At 48.1% G+C, this 14,287-nt stretch overlaps 1 protein-coding gene across 2 annotated transcripts in view; it reads right to left on the minus strand.

Annotated features, from left to right (window-relative positions):
* Window positions 1-1,988: 1,988 nt before the first annotated feature.
* The window catches only part of CTPS1 (CTP synthase 1), a 30,376-nt gene continuing 18,077 nt past the window's right edge, over window positions 1,989-14,287 (minus strand). Inside the window, exons 9-19 of one of the 2 annotated variants that reach the window (XM_012646754.1) lie at window positions 13,909-14,041; window positions 11,956-12,044; window positions 11,015-11,109; window positions 10,276-10,338; window positions 8,209-8,252; window positions 6,819-6,915; window positions 5,836-5,891; window positions 5,654-5,750; window positions 4,947-5,091; window positions 4,264-4,357; window positions 1,989-2,901 (exon numbers count right to left, since the gene is read on the minus strand). In XM_012646754.1, coding sequence (XP_012502208.1) covers window positions 4,273-4,357; window positions 4,947-5,091; window positions 5,654-5,750; window positions 5,836-5,891; window positions 6,819-6,915; window positions 8,209-8,252; window positions 10,276-10,338; window positions 11,015-11,109; window positions 11,956-12,044; window positions 13,909-14,041 — 904 coding nt within the window. In that variant the 3' untranslated portion in view covers window positions 1,989-2,901; window positions 4,264-4,272. The remainder of the gene's footprint in view (window positions 2,902-4,263; window positions 4,358-4,946; window positions 5,092-5,653; window positions 5,751-5,835; window positions 5,892-6,818; window positions 6,916-8,208; window positions 8,253-10,275; window positions 10,339-11,014; window positions 11,110-11,955; window positions 12,045-13,908; window positions 14,042-14,287) is intronic. The other variant, XR_001137607.1, reaches the window with a different exon arrangement.

A 14,287-nucleotide genomic window follows, 5' to 3' on the forward strand; every position in this document is an offset into this window, starting at 1 on the left:
GGCTCACGCCTATAATCCTAACACTCTGGGAGGCCGAGGCGGGCGGATTGCTTTAGCTCAGGAGTTAAGACCAGCCTGAGCAGAGACCACTGTTTCTACTAAAAATAGAAAAATTAGCTGGGCATCATGGTGCACACCTGTAGTCCCAGCTACTCAGGAGGCTGAGGCAGGAGGATCACTTGAGCCCAGGAGTTTGAGGTTGCTGCGAGCTACAATGACACCAGTGCATTCTAACCGGGGCAAGAGCAAGATTCTGTCTCAAAAAAAAAAAAACTGCTCTGAGACCTGGTTTTCCCACTTAGCAAACAGGATACAACCCCTGCCTTGGCTACCACTCATGCTGGTCACAGGGACCAAATATGATAATGGGTGCATGTATCGTGACAGGTTACCAAACTCCTGTTACCCACCCACTGAGCTGCCCCAGGGTCACCAAGGCTACTTGAGAACTTCACAAATAAAGAATGCATTACTTAAGAAATCAGGAGAGGCATTTGTGAGCACCTTCCATGTGCCAGGCCCAATGCTAGATGCCAGTCCAGGCCTCACAGTCCTTGGAAATGCTTTTATTGGGAAACAACAGGTTTCTACAAAAACAGGGTAAAGTCAGGCTTCAGTTCAGCTGCTACAGACTGCTAAGAACCTGCCCAGATCCCCTAGATTGAAGGATGTTTACTCTAAGGACACGGAGGCGCGTTGCTGGGTTTCCTCCCCAAGAGGAAGATGCCTCCAGGCACTGGCCAGTAAACACCGGGCATGGAGGGCTACCCTCCTCTGCAGTCCAGCCCTGGCCCCATCCCTACTATAGCCTCATCTGCCACAGCCAGGGCTGGTGGGGCACTGCAAGCCCTAGAGAGCCACTTGGGGTCCCTTCTCTCAGAATGGTTATGCAAGTGGCCAGCACGTGACAGTTGGTCAGTGAGGCCATCCGAAAGGCAGGGGCAGGAACGTGACCACTGGGAGGCTTTCCCAAGCTACCGCACATCTGAGTCCCCACGTTGTGGGAGCACTTACTGCCACCAGTGGGCAGGTCAGACCCTCAGTTTGGGGACTTTGTTTTTTTTTTAAAATGAAGATTGAGACCACCAGGTAGGAAAGGAAGTCAGAACTATGTTCAATCAGCTACATGCAAAGTACCAAGGCAAGCATGAAGATCACTATGTAAGTGAAGATATTTTGTCTCTGAGAAAGAGAGGCAGACAAAGGCGGCTTACTGTTGGTCAGGAGGCAGGGACACCAGCTTCTGGGCCTCAGGGTGGTGGTGGGCCTTGGACCAGTGAGTGCAAGGATAAGTGAGAGCCCAGTTCTTTTCTGGATCTCTCTGATGTAGGGGCTGGGCCACATGGTGAAAGAAGGAAACATTTTCCTCCCCAGCCTCCAGTTCTCAAATGTCAGTGAGGAGTAAGGGCTGTTAGCACTGATAAGCAATCAGGCCTGAGATCTGAGCCCCTGCCTCCCAGAGTCTGCAGAGGAGCCCACTCATCCCTAAGCAGGTGTGCTCAGAGGCCAGAACGTGCCCCCAACACCCCACGATGTCACTGTGGAGGACAAACCACTCAGGACAGTGACCTTCAGCTGCTGGGCCTGAACTCAGAAAGCTACGGGTGAGGAAGAGCCGGGGCACAAAGCAGTCTTTGTCTGCCGCGCCCTGGCTGTGTATGTGGAGTGCCCAAGTCCAGTGACCCGCAGAGGAAAAGACCTTCCTAAATAACACGTGTTCATTCCCGCCCCTTTCTCAACAGCAAGCAGCATACTCAGCACTCGTGCGTCTTTTAATTGCTCTCTTCGCATGTTGAGAACCTGTATTTGAAGGCTTTTTGGAAAATTCTGGTTCCTATTAAAAGCAGGGCTCATTTCTTAGTTTGCAAACAAATTATCAGGTTGTTCACTCACCTGAGGCTGCTCGCCTGGAGTGCACGGCACGCCCCGCACGGCACTCACGCATTTTCCATCCAGCCAGCGACACAGGGAACGGAAAACAAAGCATGTCTCTTGTTCCGCATTATTTATTTCTTAAGTTAGAGTATACATTGAGTCCAGCCAGAATATAGTACGCACACGGCTGTGCCTATTGTTAATGTCACATTAAGAAAATAGCTTTTATATTGCATTTCGACTGCAGTAATAACACCATCCAGAAAGAAAAAAGTACCCTCGAGTCAAAGCTGTCTGTATCTGAGAGGGTGTTAGAGGCAGCTTCCCCAAAAGACTCTTTGTTCTTCTCAAAGTGACCCCTTGATGCAAGGAGTGTTTCCCAGCCCCAGGAATGGAAGCGCGGCCAGAGGCAGGGAGATTTTAAGATCACACTTGAGAGAGAGACTTCTTGCTATTTCATGTGACGCCAAACTGACCATCCATTTGGATGACGAGGACCCGCCAAAAGTTGGCACTGAGAGTCCCCACAACTCAGGGCAGGAGGGAGAGTCTGTCTCTGGCTTCACTGCTTCTTAGTGGCGAGCAGCCCTCAGGTTCCCAGCACCAAGCATGGCAAGTACTAGCTAAAGCTATCCTCCTGTGCTCATCCAGTCCCCGTGGCACACTTTGTTACGGTCTAGGCGTCCCAGGGAAAGCAACAGGCAGTGACGCGAGGTAGCTGGGGAAACAAGGTGATCGACGGGGCACTCGACCAGCCCCAACCACCCTCGGTTCCCGTCCGGACGTTCCGCTTCTCGTCTCAGAAACTCAAGAACTGCAAAGGAGACTTGCACAGCAGGCAGCACACCACGTAGAAGGAGCCAGTACACATGATGGGACATGCAAGTGACAAAGTTTCCCAAAACCTTTCCCCTATAATAAAATAATCTGAGTAAAAACATAATTTAAAGGAAGTGTCAAAAGCCGAGTGTAAAATCAAAGCTGTAAACGCTACCAAAGTTTGAAGGCTCTCTTGAAGCATCATCCCTGTTTAAAAAAAAACATTTTAGCAATTATAAGATGCACGTTAAAGTAGAAAAGTCAGAATTCATAGTCAGCGGCCATGGGAAACTATGCCTGTTTTTCGCGGCAGAACAGGACCCTAATAAGAATAATTAGAAGCTAAATTTGTAATTCCTACAGAACCGTACTTTTTCAAGATCTCACATATCAACTTCTACATCTGTCCTAACGTAAGCATTCTTTTCCCACAGCACCCAGCCTCTTAAAAGTGCCACTGACAAACAATTGTCCACTGGTAAGGCAGTCATAAGTCCCATATAATTGACCCAGTATCTACCTCCTATACTGTGAAAGTTTCTTTTTATATCAGTTTCTTACGCTGTCAAACAGCCTACAGCAAACTGTGTGGTCAGGAGATAATGAGTCCATCTGTGTTAAATGCTTACCTGGCCTGGAGCGAGTAACGAGGCCTTCCTGCTGACCCTCACTCACTTCCCACGCCCGCCTGCCTATTCAAGGTTATCACAGGTCAGGTGGCCAGTCCGCCAGGGCAGAGGGGAAGCGGTCGTGATCATTAGATCAGACCAGCACTGGACCAGCGCCAGAGGCCCGCGGTGGTGAACATACGGTACACAGGATGCAGGGAGGTCCCCCTGCCCATGCTGCTGCTTGTCTCACCCATGCCCGGGGATCTGTGGGATCCCCGGAGTGGGCCCACACCCATATCCCTGGTTCTCCTTCCAGACCCCACAGACTCCAGCACCCCCACTCGCTTCTGATGCTCTCACCAGCAGAATCCGTACTTCTGTCGACCCAGTCCACTCAGTTATCTTACAGGGCTTTTATGATTCGTGGCAGTGCCCATAGTTAGTGCACTTTGTAAACTGACAAACCCTGTTACTATAAAGCCAAACGTTCAAAGTGTTCAATGATCGTTTGGATTTTGAAGGATTTCCAAAATAAGCAGCAATCAATACAAAACTGTTTCACAAGCAGTATTAAAGTACTTTCTGAGGAAAGCTTGAAAGCAAAAATGAGAAATGCCACATTGTCATACCTGTCACCTCTTTCAAGATCTCTAAGTTTACAGCTACAGGAAACAACAGGGTCTAGGAACCCAGGTCCCCCAGAACTGGTCAGATGGGCACCTGAATACAGCAATCAGTAACGACGCAACTGCCCAGTGACCGGTGTTCCCCTGAAGCCCCCAAAGTGGGGCGGGCAGGCGTGCTGTAACTCAGAGGAGGGCTTGTCCACTTGATACCCACACTGACCTCACCACTTTCGTTCTCTGGCAGATAAATTTCAGCACTAAACTTACATGGTCTTCTTGTAATCCTAAGCGTGTTATTTTTTTTTAAACTAAATCCTAAAAATATCACTTACGTTACAAGATCAGTCATTATTTATTGATGGAAACTTCAACTCAGTGATTTCCGAGTCAGGAGAGCTGCTTCCACTTCTGTCACTATAGGTGTCCCTGTGGAATTCAGATGGTTCATTCATCATCTCCCATCGAAAACTCACTTTACTTCCCTGTTTTTGCAGCCACCATTACTACAGGGACACCTGTCTGCACACAGCAGAGATCAGAAAGGCTCTTTACTGCACAATCTATTCGGCATGAAGCTGTGGAGGGATTTTCGTCTTCTAGTTACAAGATATACATTCTATTTACACTTCAGTCGTGATGCCCTTAACCAGCACCTCGGAGTAACTGGTTTCAGATACAGGGAGCAATGGGCAAAAACCCACCCCATGAGAAGCCAGATTTCCACCTAACATGGACCAAAAGGTCCTTCGCCAGACATGACCCTGCCAGCACCACTGGAGCTCGGAAGCTGCAGAGGGGGACCTGGCTAGCACACTGGGAAGCAGCCTGAGGAAACACGGAGAAAGGACAGGAAGCTTTTGGGTAGACATGAGAAGGAGCACGTGACAATCCATCCAAGGACACCCAGCCCAGGCACCAGGCTTTTTCTTATGACTGACTGTGACACCTCGCTGTAATGCACCAGTGACCCCCTAAAGGACTAGGAGTCGATCAGTGAAGCACAAAGTGCGCCCACCTGGGTGAGAGCCGGCAGCCTTTCTGGAGGTAATGCGGGAGTCGCCCCACGGAAGCCAGGAGGAGGCCAAAGTATGGTGGGGAGGGCTTGATGGGTCTGGACAGGAACTCAGGGTGGTACTGAACCCCAACAAAAAAGGGATGATCTGCAAGAGAAATTCAAAAGAAACAGCTTCATTATGTATGTTATGCATAAAATGTAAAAGATGAGAGGAAAAAATCTTATTAACTGCTTTACATTTCCACAGACCCTAAAATTATTTGAAAATGACTTCTTCATTTGAATCCAGGTAAAGGTAACCCCAAAGCACGAGCAATCGGATGCCCTTTCCCCAGCACTGCTGTCCCCTTCCAGCTGAAGGAGCCTCCTCTCCAGGGTCCTGCCTGAGACAGACCCTGGCTCCCTGACTCCTGCCGACTGAGCTGGGCAGTTCACGTGAGAGCTGAGGGAGCTTTAGTACCAAGTCCAGACTCTTGTTTTGGAGGAGGAACTGTGGCCAGAAGTTAAATGGCTGCCCAAGGAAGGCCAGGCACAAAGATGAACGCCTCAGGGTTCCAGACCCTCGTTCACCAAAACCTGTTCCCTCACACGACAGCACTGCTTCCTAATTGTTAAGTCAGGAGTGATAAGATACATTTTTATATTTTCCCACATGCAAACAAAACCCTACTGAGTTTTCCATTAAATAGAAATGCCCAAGTAATCACCTTCCAACTCCACAATTTCCATTCTTTCTCCTTCAACATCTTGGCCAACAAACTTCAAGCCTTGCTCTTCCAAACAGTTTTTCAAGACTGGATTTACCTGTTGAAGCATGAAAAATAATTTTGCTGGCTTTCCAGCTTACTGTCTTTCCCAGTATCAGGAAGAAGCAAGTTCAAGTCCTCACCTCGAATCTGTGGCGGTGCCTCTCTTCCAAGTAGTCTGGGTCTCCATAGAGTTTCCCTGGCAAACAAACATGCTGGGTGTGAAGAACTCGATTTCACAGAATGACTGAGTCACAACCCTGTTCTGCTTCCCAGCTTACTTTTCATCACCGGCGTGGCCAGGCCTTTTTGAGGCTAGCTCCACGATTCTGCCATAGTTGCCTGCTCTTAACAGCACAATTTCTACTAATTCTTGGCCTTTTGACTCTTTCTGACCACACTAAGGAAAACTAACAGAAACAGACGTTCACCACCACCCTCAAAACATCTGACTGCTGAGTACGAGCACTTCGCTGCTGGAAACTGCTTGGAAAACGAATCAGGATGTCGCCCAGTCAAGGCCCTGAGAATAATGCGGGGAAGGGACACACATTAAGAGCTAAACAGATGACCTCTGATGACTGTGCCATTCAAATCACAGGCATCACAGGTCGTTAGCACCTGGTGGCTGCAGGTGAACGAGCACTGCATTTGCAAATGGGCTCCTGTACCGACTCCTTCCCGGTCACCTAATGATATCCCCCAATCCACAGAACATTAGGGTCAAAAAGCCCCAAAGATCCCCCACTCAAGTGATTCTCAAACTATGCTGCTGTGGAACCTCCAGACAGACACCAGGCTGCCTCTGCTAACAGAGTAAAGGCGGAATTTTCCCAGTGGGCAGGAAAGAAAAAAAATGCATCTAATAGAGTCATTTTGACAAATATTTTCCTCCCCAAATTTCCCTAAGTCTTTAGCACCTACTACTACTTTGTTAGAATAAAATCTTTTTAGGCTGACTCATATGAAGTGGCCTTTTTTTATGGGACAAAATCGTGAAATTCTCAGCAATTTCATACAGTTGACTTAAAAGCCAGCCTGGCTCTTCAGAGCCACAGCACCACCCTGAGACACATGTCCTGGACATGCCGAGCTGAAGGCTGGGCCAGTGCGGGGAAGCTCTTACTCATGACCGAGTTCTTGGTCTGGAACAGGGTTCTCCTCTTGCCCAGCCGCATGGTTCCGCCCATCTGCCCAGGATTGTGTTCTGGCATGTCTATAACCTGGAGATGTTCGGGAAACACATATGAACCTCAAAACTCTGCTTGTGTTAGGAGCCAGACCACCTTCACCGAATGGAATAAGACTATGAGTAGGTTCTCATTTTGTAACGGGGGAAAACTGCCTCCCAGTGCTCGTTTTTAAACCTTTATTGCACAGAGGTTCAAGCAGCTGCTCCCTCCTTAGATTATTCCTGCTCCGGCACTCTGGCTCGTAAGTGGCACGTTCTAAGAGCGAGTAACACAGTAGCACGGATGCAAGACTAGATCCGTTATAACATGCCTGTCTCCCCTGCCAGCCTGATGAGCTGCTCAAAGGCAGGGGAGGCAGGGTGGGCACCAGCAGGAGTTTAGCAAGTGTCTGTGCAACAGGTGGGCGGCAGGGACAGTGCAGCTCACCTCTCAGCCTAGTGCCTTCCGACCTCCAGGGCCTTCTCTGCATCCTGCTCCCCCTCACCCCAAAGCCCCACACTTTGAAACCTTTGTTCGCCCCCTCGAGAGGTCTTCGCATTAGCAAAGTTCAATTTCAGGTCAGCAAACACACAGATGCTGCCCAAGTGCTGCTGAGCTCAAGAGCCGTGTCCACCTCGTTTAGCATAGCATCCTCAGTGACAAGGGCAGCCCTAGCACGCAGCAGGTGCTCAACACTGTTGAACACTGAAAAAAATACGTGCCCTTTACATGCCTGTCACCCCTGAGCTGGAGATTCAAAGAGGAATAAAGGCACGGCCCCTCCTCCGTGAGCCTTAACAATACAGTGGGCTGGGTAGGGACACGTGCCCTTGGCACGAGATCTAACGTGAGGTACGCTGGTCTGAAAAGGCTTTAATGCTGTTAAACCAATCAGTACTAGATCCCAGCGGTTCTCCAACAAGCCTGTCTCCCGGGACTGTGGTTGGGGATTACATGAATAAATATATATAAGGTGGTGAGAACAGCAGCTGGCACACAGTAAGTGCCTACGTAAGTGTTCCGTATTAGTATTATCTACACGGTGCTCCTGGGAGCTGAGGGGAGCAGGGATGGAGAAATATTTTAATCAAGAATCCCCTCTAGTTGGCTGGACTGGTACCTGTCTTTAAAACTTTTCTATGGTAAATTGGAAAGATTAGTGAGGAATTCCATAATGAAAAAATAAAAGGTTTTCCTGTGCGATAGGTCTGAAAGCCCAAGAGCTCAGGGTGGTCTGGAATGGACCCAAGTGGTCTCACTTCCTGTCTCTAAGTATCAGTCACGTCCATGAATGCCCCTCATACATCCTTCTAAGCCCTGTGGAGCTGCCAACGCTTGACTCACCACGGGATGACTGGTCTTAGGGTCAAACTCTGTAGAATTAGCATCTGAAAAATCGTAATACTTGTGTTACAAAAATGGTTACAAACAAAATTGATTATTTATTAGTTTCTTTGCTAAGCTCTAAATCACAGTTTCCCCAAGTTTAGGATCAATGATTGGAACAAAAACCAGAGACAGAAGTTTTAAGACATAAAACCCTCAACACACAAACACAGGTGAATTTTTTCCATTAAATCTGTAACTCTCTAGGAAGTCAAGCTGTACAAAATAGGGAGATCGAAACCATTGGCATAACCTAAAAATTTTTATTTAGATAATGCATCTTTACAACAATTTTTATATTATCGTCTTTTTTCCCCACCCCCACCTCCCTCCCATTGTCATCTTAATGCATGTTTTCACTTTTGTGGCAGACTCCTCTTTCACTCCAACACGAGCAAGTACTATTTCTTCTACATTTCTTCCATCCCCAGGATCTAATACACTGCCCCATTCAACTGCCTCACTCAGTAGCTAAATCAGAAATTAACTGGTTTCAACTGAAATAACCTTTCTGCCCTTTCCTGAATGTACCATCTAACCATAAGCAAACCCACTAAAGACTAAAAGGCAAAGGACCCAGTTCCTGACGCTGCGTCCAGCTCTTTCTGTGTCAATGCTAGGTATTTTCCCCTCCTGAGCCTGAACCAGGGTCTGGTCTCCATGAAGGGTAAGCTCATCACCAGGGCACCCACCCACCTGGGACCCTGACCGGGAGTAGGGGGTGAGCTCTGAAAGGGTCCAGGGAGCCTGGAAAGCCAGCTCTGAGGGTGGCAGGTGATGAGACACAGCCTGCCAGGACTCAGACGCCAGAACTAAAGGGCATGGTGCCTGCCAAACAGCACCCCCCACCTCAGCGTTACTGGGAAGAAGCCTCTCAGAAAAAAGGTGAAATAAATCCCAGCCCTAACCACAACCTGGCCAGTGAAGAATCACTCACTCCTGCTTTGTAAAATCCGACTGCTTCTGCATTCCTTCAGGTTGCACTGTTTATTTTTCATAGAACTTATGAGGTCTTTCTGAAGATCCAATATCTGTCAGCTGGGCCACAGAGAATAAACGCGCTGTGGCAGACTATTCCATCGGTGGCCCCAGCAAACCACGTGCCCAGTATTCACGCCGGTGTGTGCTCCCCTCCCCTCCTAACGCCGGGCCTGGTCGTGTGACTTGGCCAGTGCACATTAGCAAGCTTGATGAGTGCTTGCACAGTCGGCCTGTCGTTTTGGAAGCCAGTTGGTCGCCATGTGTGAGGGAGCTTGGGCTGAATTAATGAATGATGAGCCACCACGTGGAGGAACCACCTCCACATCCCTACCAGGCCAAGCACACAGATGAACACAAGGCAGGAGTAAGTGATCTCAGATACGATACCACATGGAGCAAAACCACCTAGGTAAGTCGATCCATGGAATACTGAGAAATGATAACTCACTGTTGCTAGAAACCACTGAGTTTCAGGGTGGCCCGTTACACAGTAATACATAGTTAGCATTTCCTATTTGCCAGGCACTGCCAGGGACAGTTTGCAACCATCGTTTAATTCTTACAACCACGTGAAGTTGGTACTATTATTACTCCCATCTTACAGAAGAAACACAGGCCCAGAAAGGCTAAGTAATTTGCTTAAAGTCACCTTTAAATGATAAAGTCAGAATTTGAGCCCAGATCTGATAGCTCCAGAGCCCAAGTGCACAACAACTACACAAGCCTCACTTAGGCCAGGAACTTCTTGCTGGGCACCAGCTCCAGATGGCAGCCACGGTGATCAAAGTGAGACCATCTCAAGAACAGGAAATGCAGGGGCAGAAGGCCAAAGGACTGTTTGCTCAGCTATGCCCCTCCTCCCTGTGTGGAGGAGCCATGCTGCACCTCAGGAAGCCAGGCAGCCCCTCCCCTGCACGCCGCGAGGTGCCGAGAGCCCAGGCCCGCCGTTCTCCACAGCTCCCAATAACCCACGATGCAACGGGCTTCACGCCCCCGCAGGAAACACAGCAGCAGGAATTAAACAGTTTCTTAACACACACTTACCTGTCCATCCCAGCACATTTCTTGAGAATTCAACCACTGCCAACTGCATTCCTAGGCACACACCTTCCAGGTGGAGGGAAAAACAAACAAAGCTCCAGTGAAAAGGCAGCTCCTGCATTTCCCACCAGCCTGCCCTGGAGTCCGTGTCCTGCTTGTTCACAGAATTATTATCACAAACTCCTAATTCCCTGCTATAAACAAGCATCCCCTGTTATGCTTTACCTGTAGTAGATTTCAAAAACTGGGTCTAAGGTACACAAAGATTCCAGGTTTTACAACCTTATCCGATTTTAGAAATAAGCGATATTCTATTCAGTACTTTAAAATTCAAGTTTCCTTACCTTAAGTTCTCATTTACAATTGATCAAGCTGAAAATTACTAAAACATAGAGCACCAGGAGGCATCAGAATCACTTCGTCCAGTTACAGTCGGCTGTTGTGCCAAGTGAGGAGGACGTACAACTCAACCTGGCGTGTACTACCAACAACTGGGTTTGTTAAGTGGACAGGATTTCCTAATCGATAGTTCACTCTCGGAATTCCATGACATCTGCATGTAGCTCACAGCCATGACTTTCCACTTTAGAAGTGTGAATTTCTCCCGGAGAGAACCAAAAGGCTTCTTTCTACCTGAGCTGCACGTTTCAATAACCTCCCTGCTCTATTTATAGGCTTCCGCGTGGCACCTTTTCTTACTCTTTCCTACTCTGAGTGAAGAGTGCGCGTCACAGCTCCTTACCCAAAAAAGGCTTTTTCTGTTTCCGAGCCCAGGCGATTGCTTGGATTTTTCCTTCCGTTCCTCGAACACCAAATCCTCCTGGGACCAGCACACCGCTGCACAAGAGAACACACCACAAGGCTACTCCCTTTTTCATCAGTCCAGCTTGCAGCAACCACCTAAGGAGGCGCCCCAGGACACTGACGCTGTGACGTTACTATATCCATTCTGCTAGTGGGACCACGCAGTGTTCAAGACCATCAATGAGCTGTATGTAAACCCCTTGAACTTACAAACTGCAAACCTAATCATCAACTTTCCTTGTAAGACAAGAAAATGCGTACTACAAGTGAAAAACAAGACAGTACACAAAATTGTATTACTCTTGCAGCACTTGTCCCAGACACTGAGTTGCTCATGTTCTTTAACATGTATTATTTATTTTACCTCTTGGCTTCAAGTGCTCCCCCGAGTAGGAAGGGGGCCTTTCTCCACCAGCTCGGTGTGCCACAATGACCGAGAATCCTAGCAGTTGTACAGCTCTGTACCACTCAATTATTCCAGCGAACCAGAAATCCTTGCTGATTTGTCACTATCAGATATTTTTTCCTTTTTAAAAATTTTTTATGCTGAACATTCCAGGGGGATGTAGGAAGCTTTCTAAAACAATTTATGAGACCCTACTGATGGGTACTCATCACATGTTCTGAATGAAAAATCTTTAAATAAGCCTCATCAATAGATGCCTACAATAAGCAATATCGAAAAAATAGGTTTCTTCAGATCCAATGATATTGGTAAGCTGCATTTTTATAAGGCTTAAATCATACGGTGTGTAGTCTTTTCAATAATTAAGAGATACTTTAACAAGTACGTTCCTTACTACTAGAGAACATGAAAGCACAGGACTTCATTAAAACAAACCAAAGCCCCCGGAAGCTAAAGGCAGAAGCGCTACTCACTGAGCACTGCAGAGCTTCTGCCAAGCCTCGTGGTAGCGCACGGGCTCTTCTTGCGCGGTGCCTGGCTCCAAGTCCGTCGAATCTATGTACTGGGCGTTGTTCAGACAGGGGAGGAGAGAAACAGGCTTGTGACTCCAGACTGCGCTTTCATAAATTTTAAATAACATCATCGATGTTCCATCTTTCTTAATGTTGGCTTTAAAGTGGTCACCTGAATATACAACAGTTTTCTTCAAATTCCTCTAACTCCCAAACCCCGCTCTCTCCACTCTACACGTGGTCTGTTTAGGATGTGGCCCCAGCCAAGTCACCAGGGCAGACTCTGAAGAGTTCTCTGTTCAAGTGACACTCTCCCCAGCCCATCTCCCACCTGTTTTTGTTTTCTCCTTCATTTTTCCTACTGTGTTGAAGTATAATTTACATATGATAAAATGCAAGCATTTTAAGCTCAGGGCAAGATCCAGGCATGATCCCTGGTCACAGGAATCATGACGGGGCTGTCGCCGGCCTATCTCCAAACAGCCTCCAATTCACGGTCTCCATCCACTGCGTTCCTGACTGCTCCACATCCCCAAGCCCTGGGACGTGCTCTGCCTGTTTTCTGTCAGCAACGCCCTTCCCTCTGCCTTCTCCATCTCCCAGCCTGCCCTGGGGCCCCTCCTTGAGGCAGTCTGCCCTCCTTACGCATCTACCAAGGCAGGCTCGTCCTCTCTCCTGTGTGTTCCCTTCAGATCTAAGAGACTCGATAACCCTCGAAGGCAGAGGCTGTTGACTGTTCGTCTCTCAGCCCCTCCATCTAACACCTGGTAGCCGCCGACCAACTCTAGTTAGGTAGAATAAATGAATGACGGAGGAACTAGCAAAAAATAAGTCAGGGCAGCGTAATGGGATCCTCCAATTCTTAAAACACATATAACAAGGTCATTCTGCGGGAACCTGTCCACCAGCACAAAGCAAACTCGATCCTCACACTGAGCAACACCTGGAGAAGTGGGAGGCACACCCCAAAGCCAGTAGCGGGGACAGCTCCATGGGGTCTAGTTAACAGCCTCAGAACCAAGGTCCACTTTACCTCTGACTTTCGTCTCCTGAAAAGCTCCAGCTAGCAGCGAGCTGGAAGAGAAGGTACAGAGGGGACAGGTAGACGGGTTTCCGAGGAGAGCTTACACAGACAGTGCTCACCACATGCCAGGCAGCTCTCAACACTCTGTATTAATTCATGAAGCGCTTACAACAACCCTAGAAGGAGGGCACTATCACCATCCCTTTCTAAAGATGAGGACACTGAGGCACAAAGAGGATTAAGTAAGTTGTCCAGGTCTCACAGCTTGCAGGTGACAGAGCCCTGGCTCTGGGATCCACACTCTTAAACCATGACACTCTACTGCACCTATAGAGACAGCAGGGTCATGCCCTGACACTCCACCACGGCACCGACTAGAACACAGGAACTACCATTAACTGAGTGCCACCCATGGTCCAGGAACCGGCTGGGTGACCAGACACATGTCTCAGAGAACCCCACAGCTCCATGAGGTGGATACTTTCATTCCCACTTTATAGGCGAGGTAAGTGGTACCAGCACAGGTTACAAAGGCAGCCCGTGGCCAAAGTCTCCAAGAGCCGCCAGGTGTCTAGAACAGTTTCTAAGCAGTGCCACCAATTCCGCGACAAGCCTCTGGTCCACCAGGGCCCCCATTCCCACAGAGCAATTTTATGTGGACACCTCTCACCCCCTTCTCTAAACGTCATGTTTCCTCCCCATTATCTCCTGAAAATGCTCTGTTGTTTTCCCAAAGCCAGGAAGCAACCACGAGGTTTTTTTTTAATCCCTAAAAAGAAATCCAGAGCTCCGAAACTATAAAGCAAATACACATGCAGCATCTAGGAGAATATATCCTGCTTCCCAGCCCACCCCAGCACTCCCACTGTGCCTGCACCAATCCTCCTTACCTTGATTTCCAATTTGTGGTTGATGGCCAGTGCAGAATGCTCTAGAGCTTTAATGACAGAGGCATAGGAGTCTGAGAACTTGGTGTATTTGCCCACAAGGGCAATAGAGCAGGTCTCTAGCAAGCGATCATATCTGTCAAACAAATGCCAAGAAACACCCATTACTCAGGATGTACACACCATCATGAGATCGTAATAGCTTTTTGAAGAGGAAGAAAATATGCCTGAGAAGATTATAATGGGAGTGGATGTTATCTGAGTTTGTGTACAGACCAGTAAAGAAGCAGCAATTTTCAGATCAACATGACAGGCTTTGTAAAGAAACTAGGATTTTAGATTCTGTTACAAAAAGACAGTTCAAAATCTCAAACAAATTCGC

The sequence above is a fragment of the Propithecus coquereli genome, unplaced genomic scaffold, assembly GCF_000956105.1.
Source record: "Propithecus coquereli isolate 6110/MARCELLA unplaced genomic scaffold, Pcoq_1.0 Scaffold249, whole genome shotgun sequence".
NCBI lineage: Eukaryota > Metazoa > Chordata > Mammalia > Primates > Indriidae > Propithecus > Propithecus coquereli.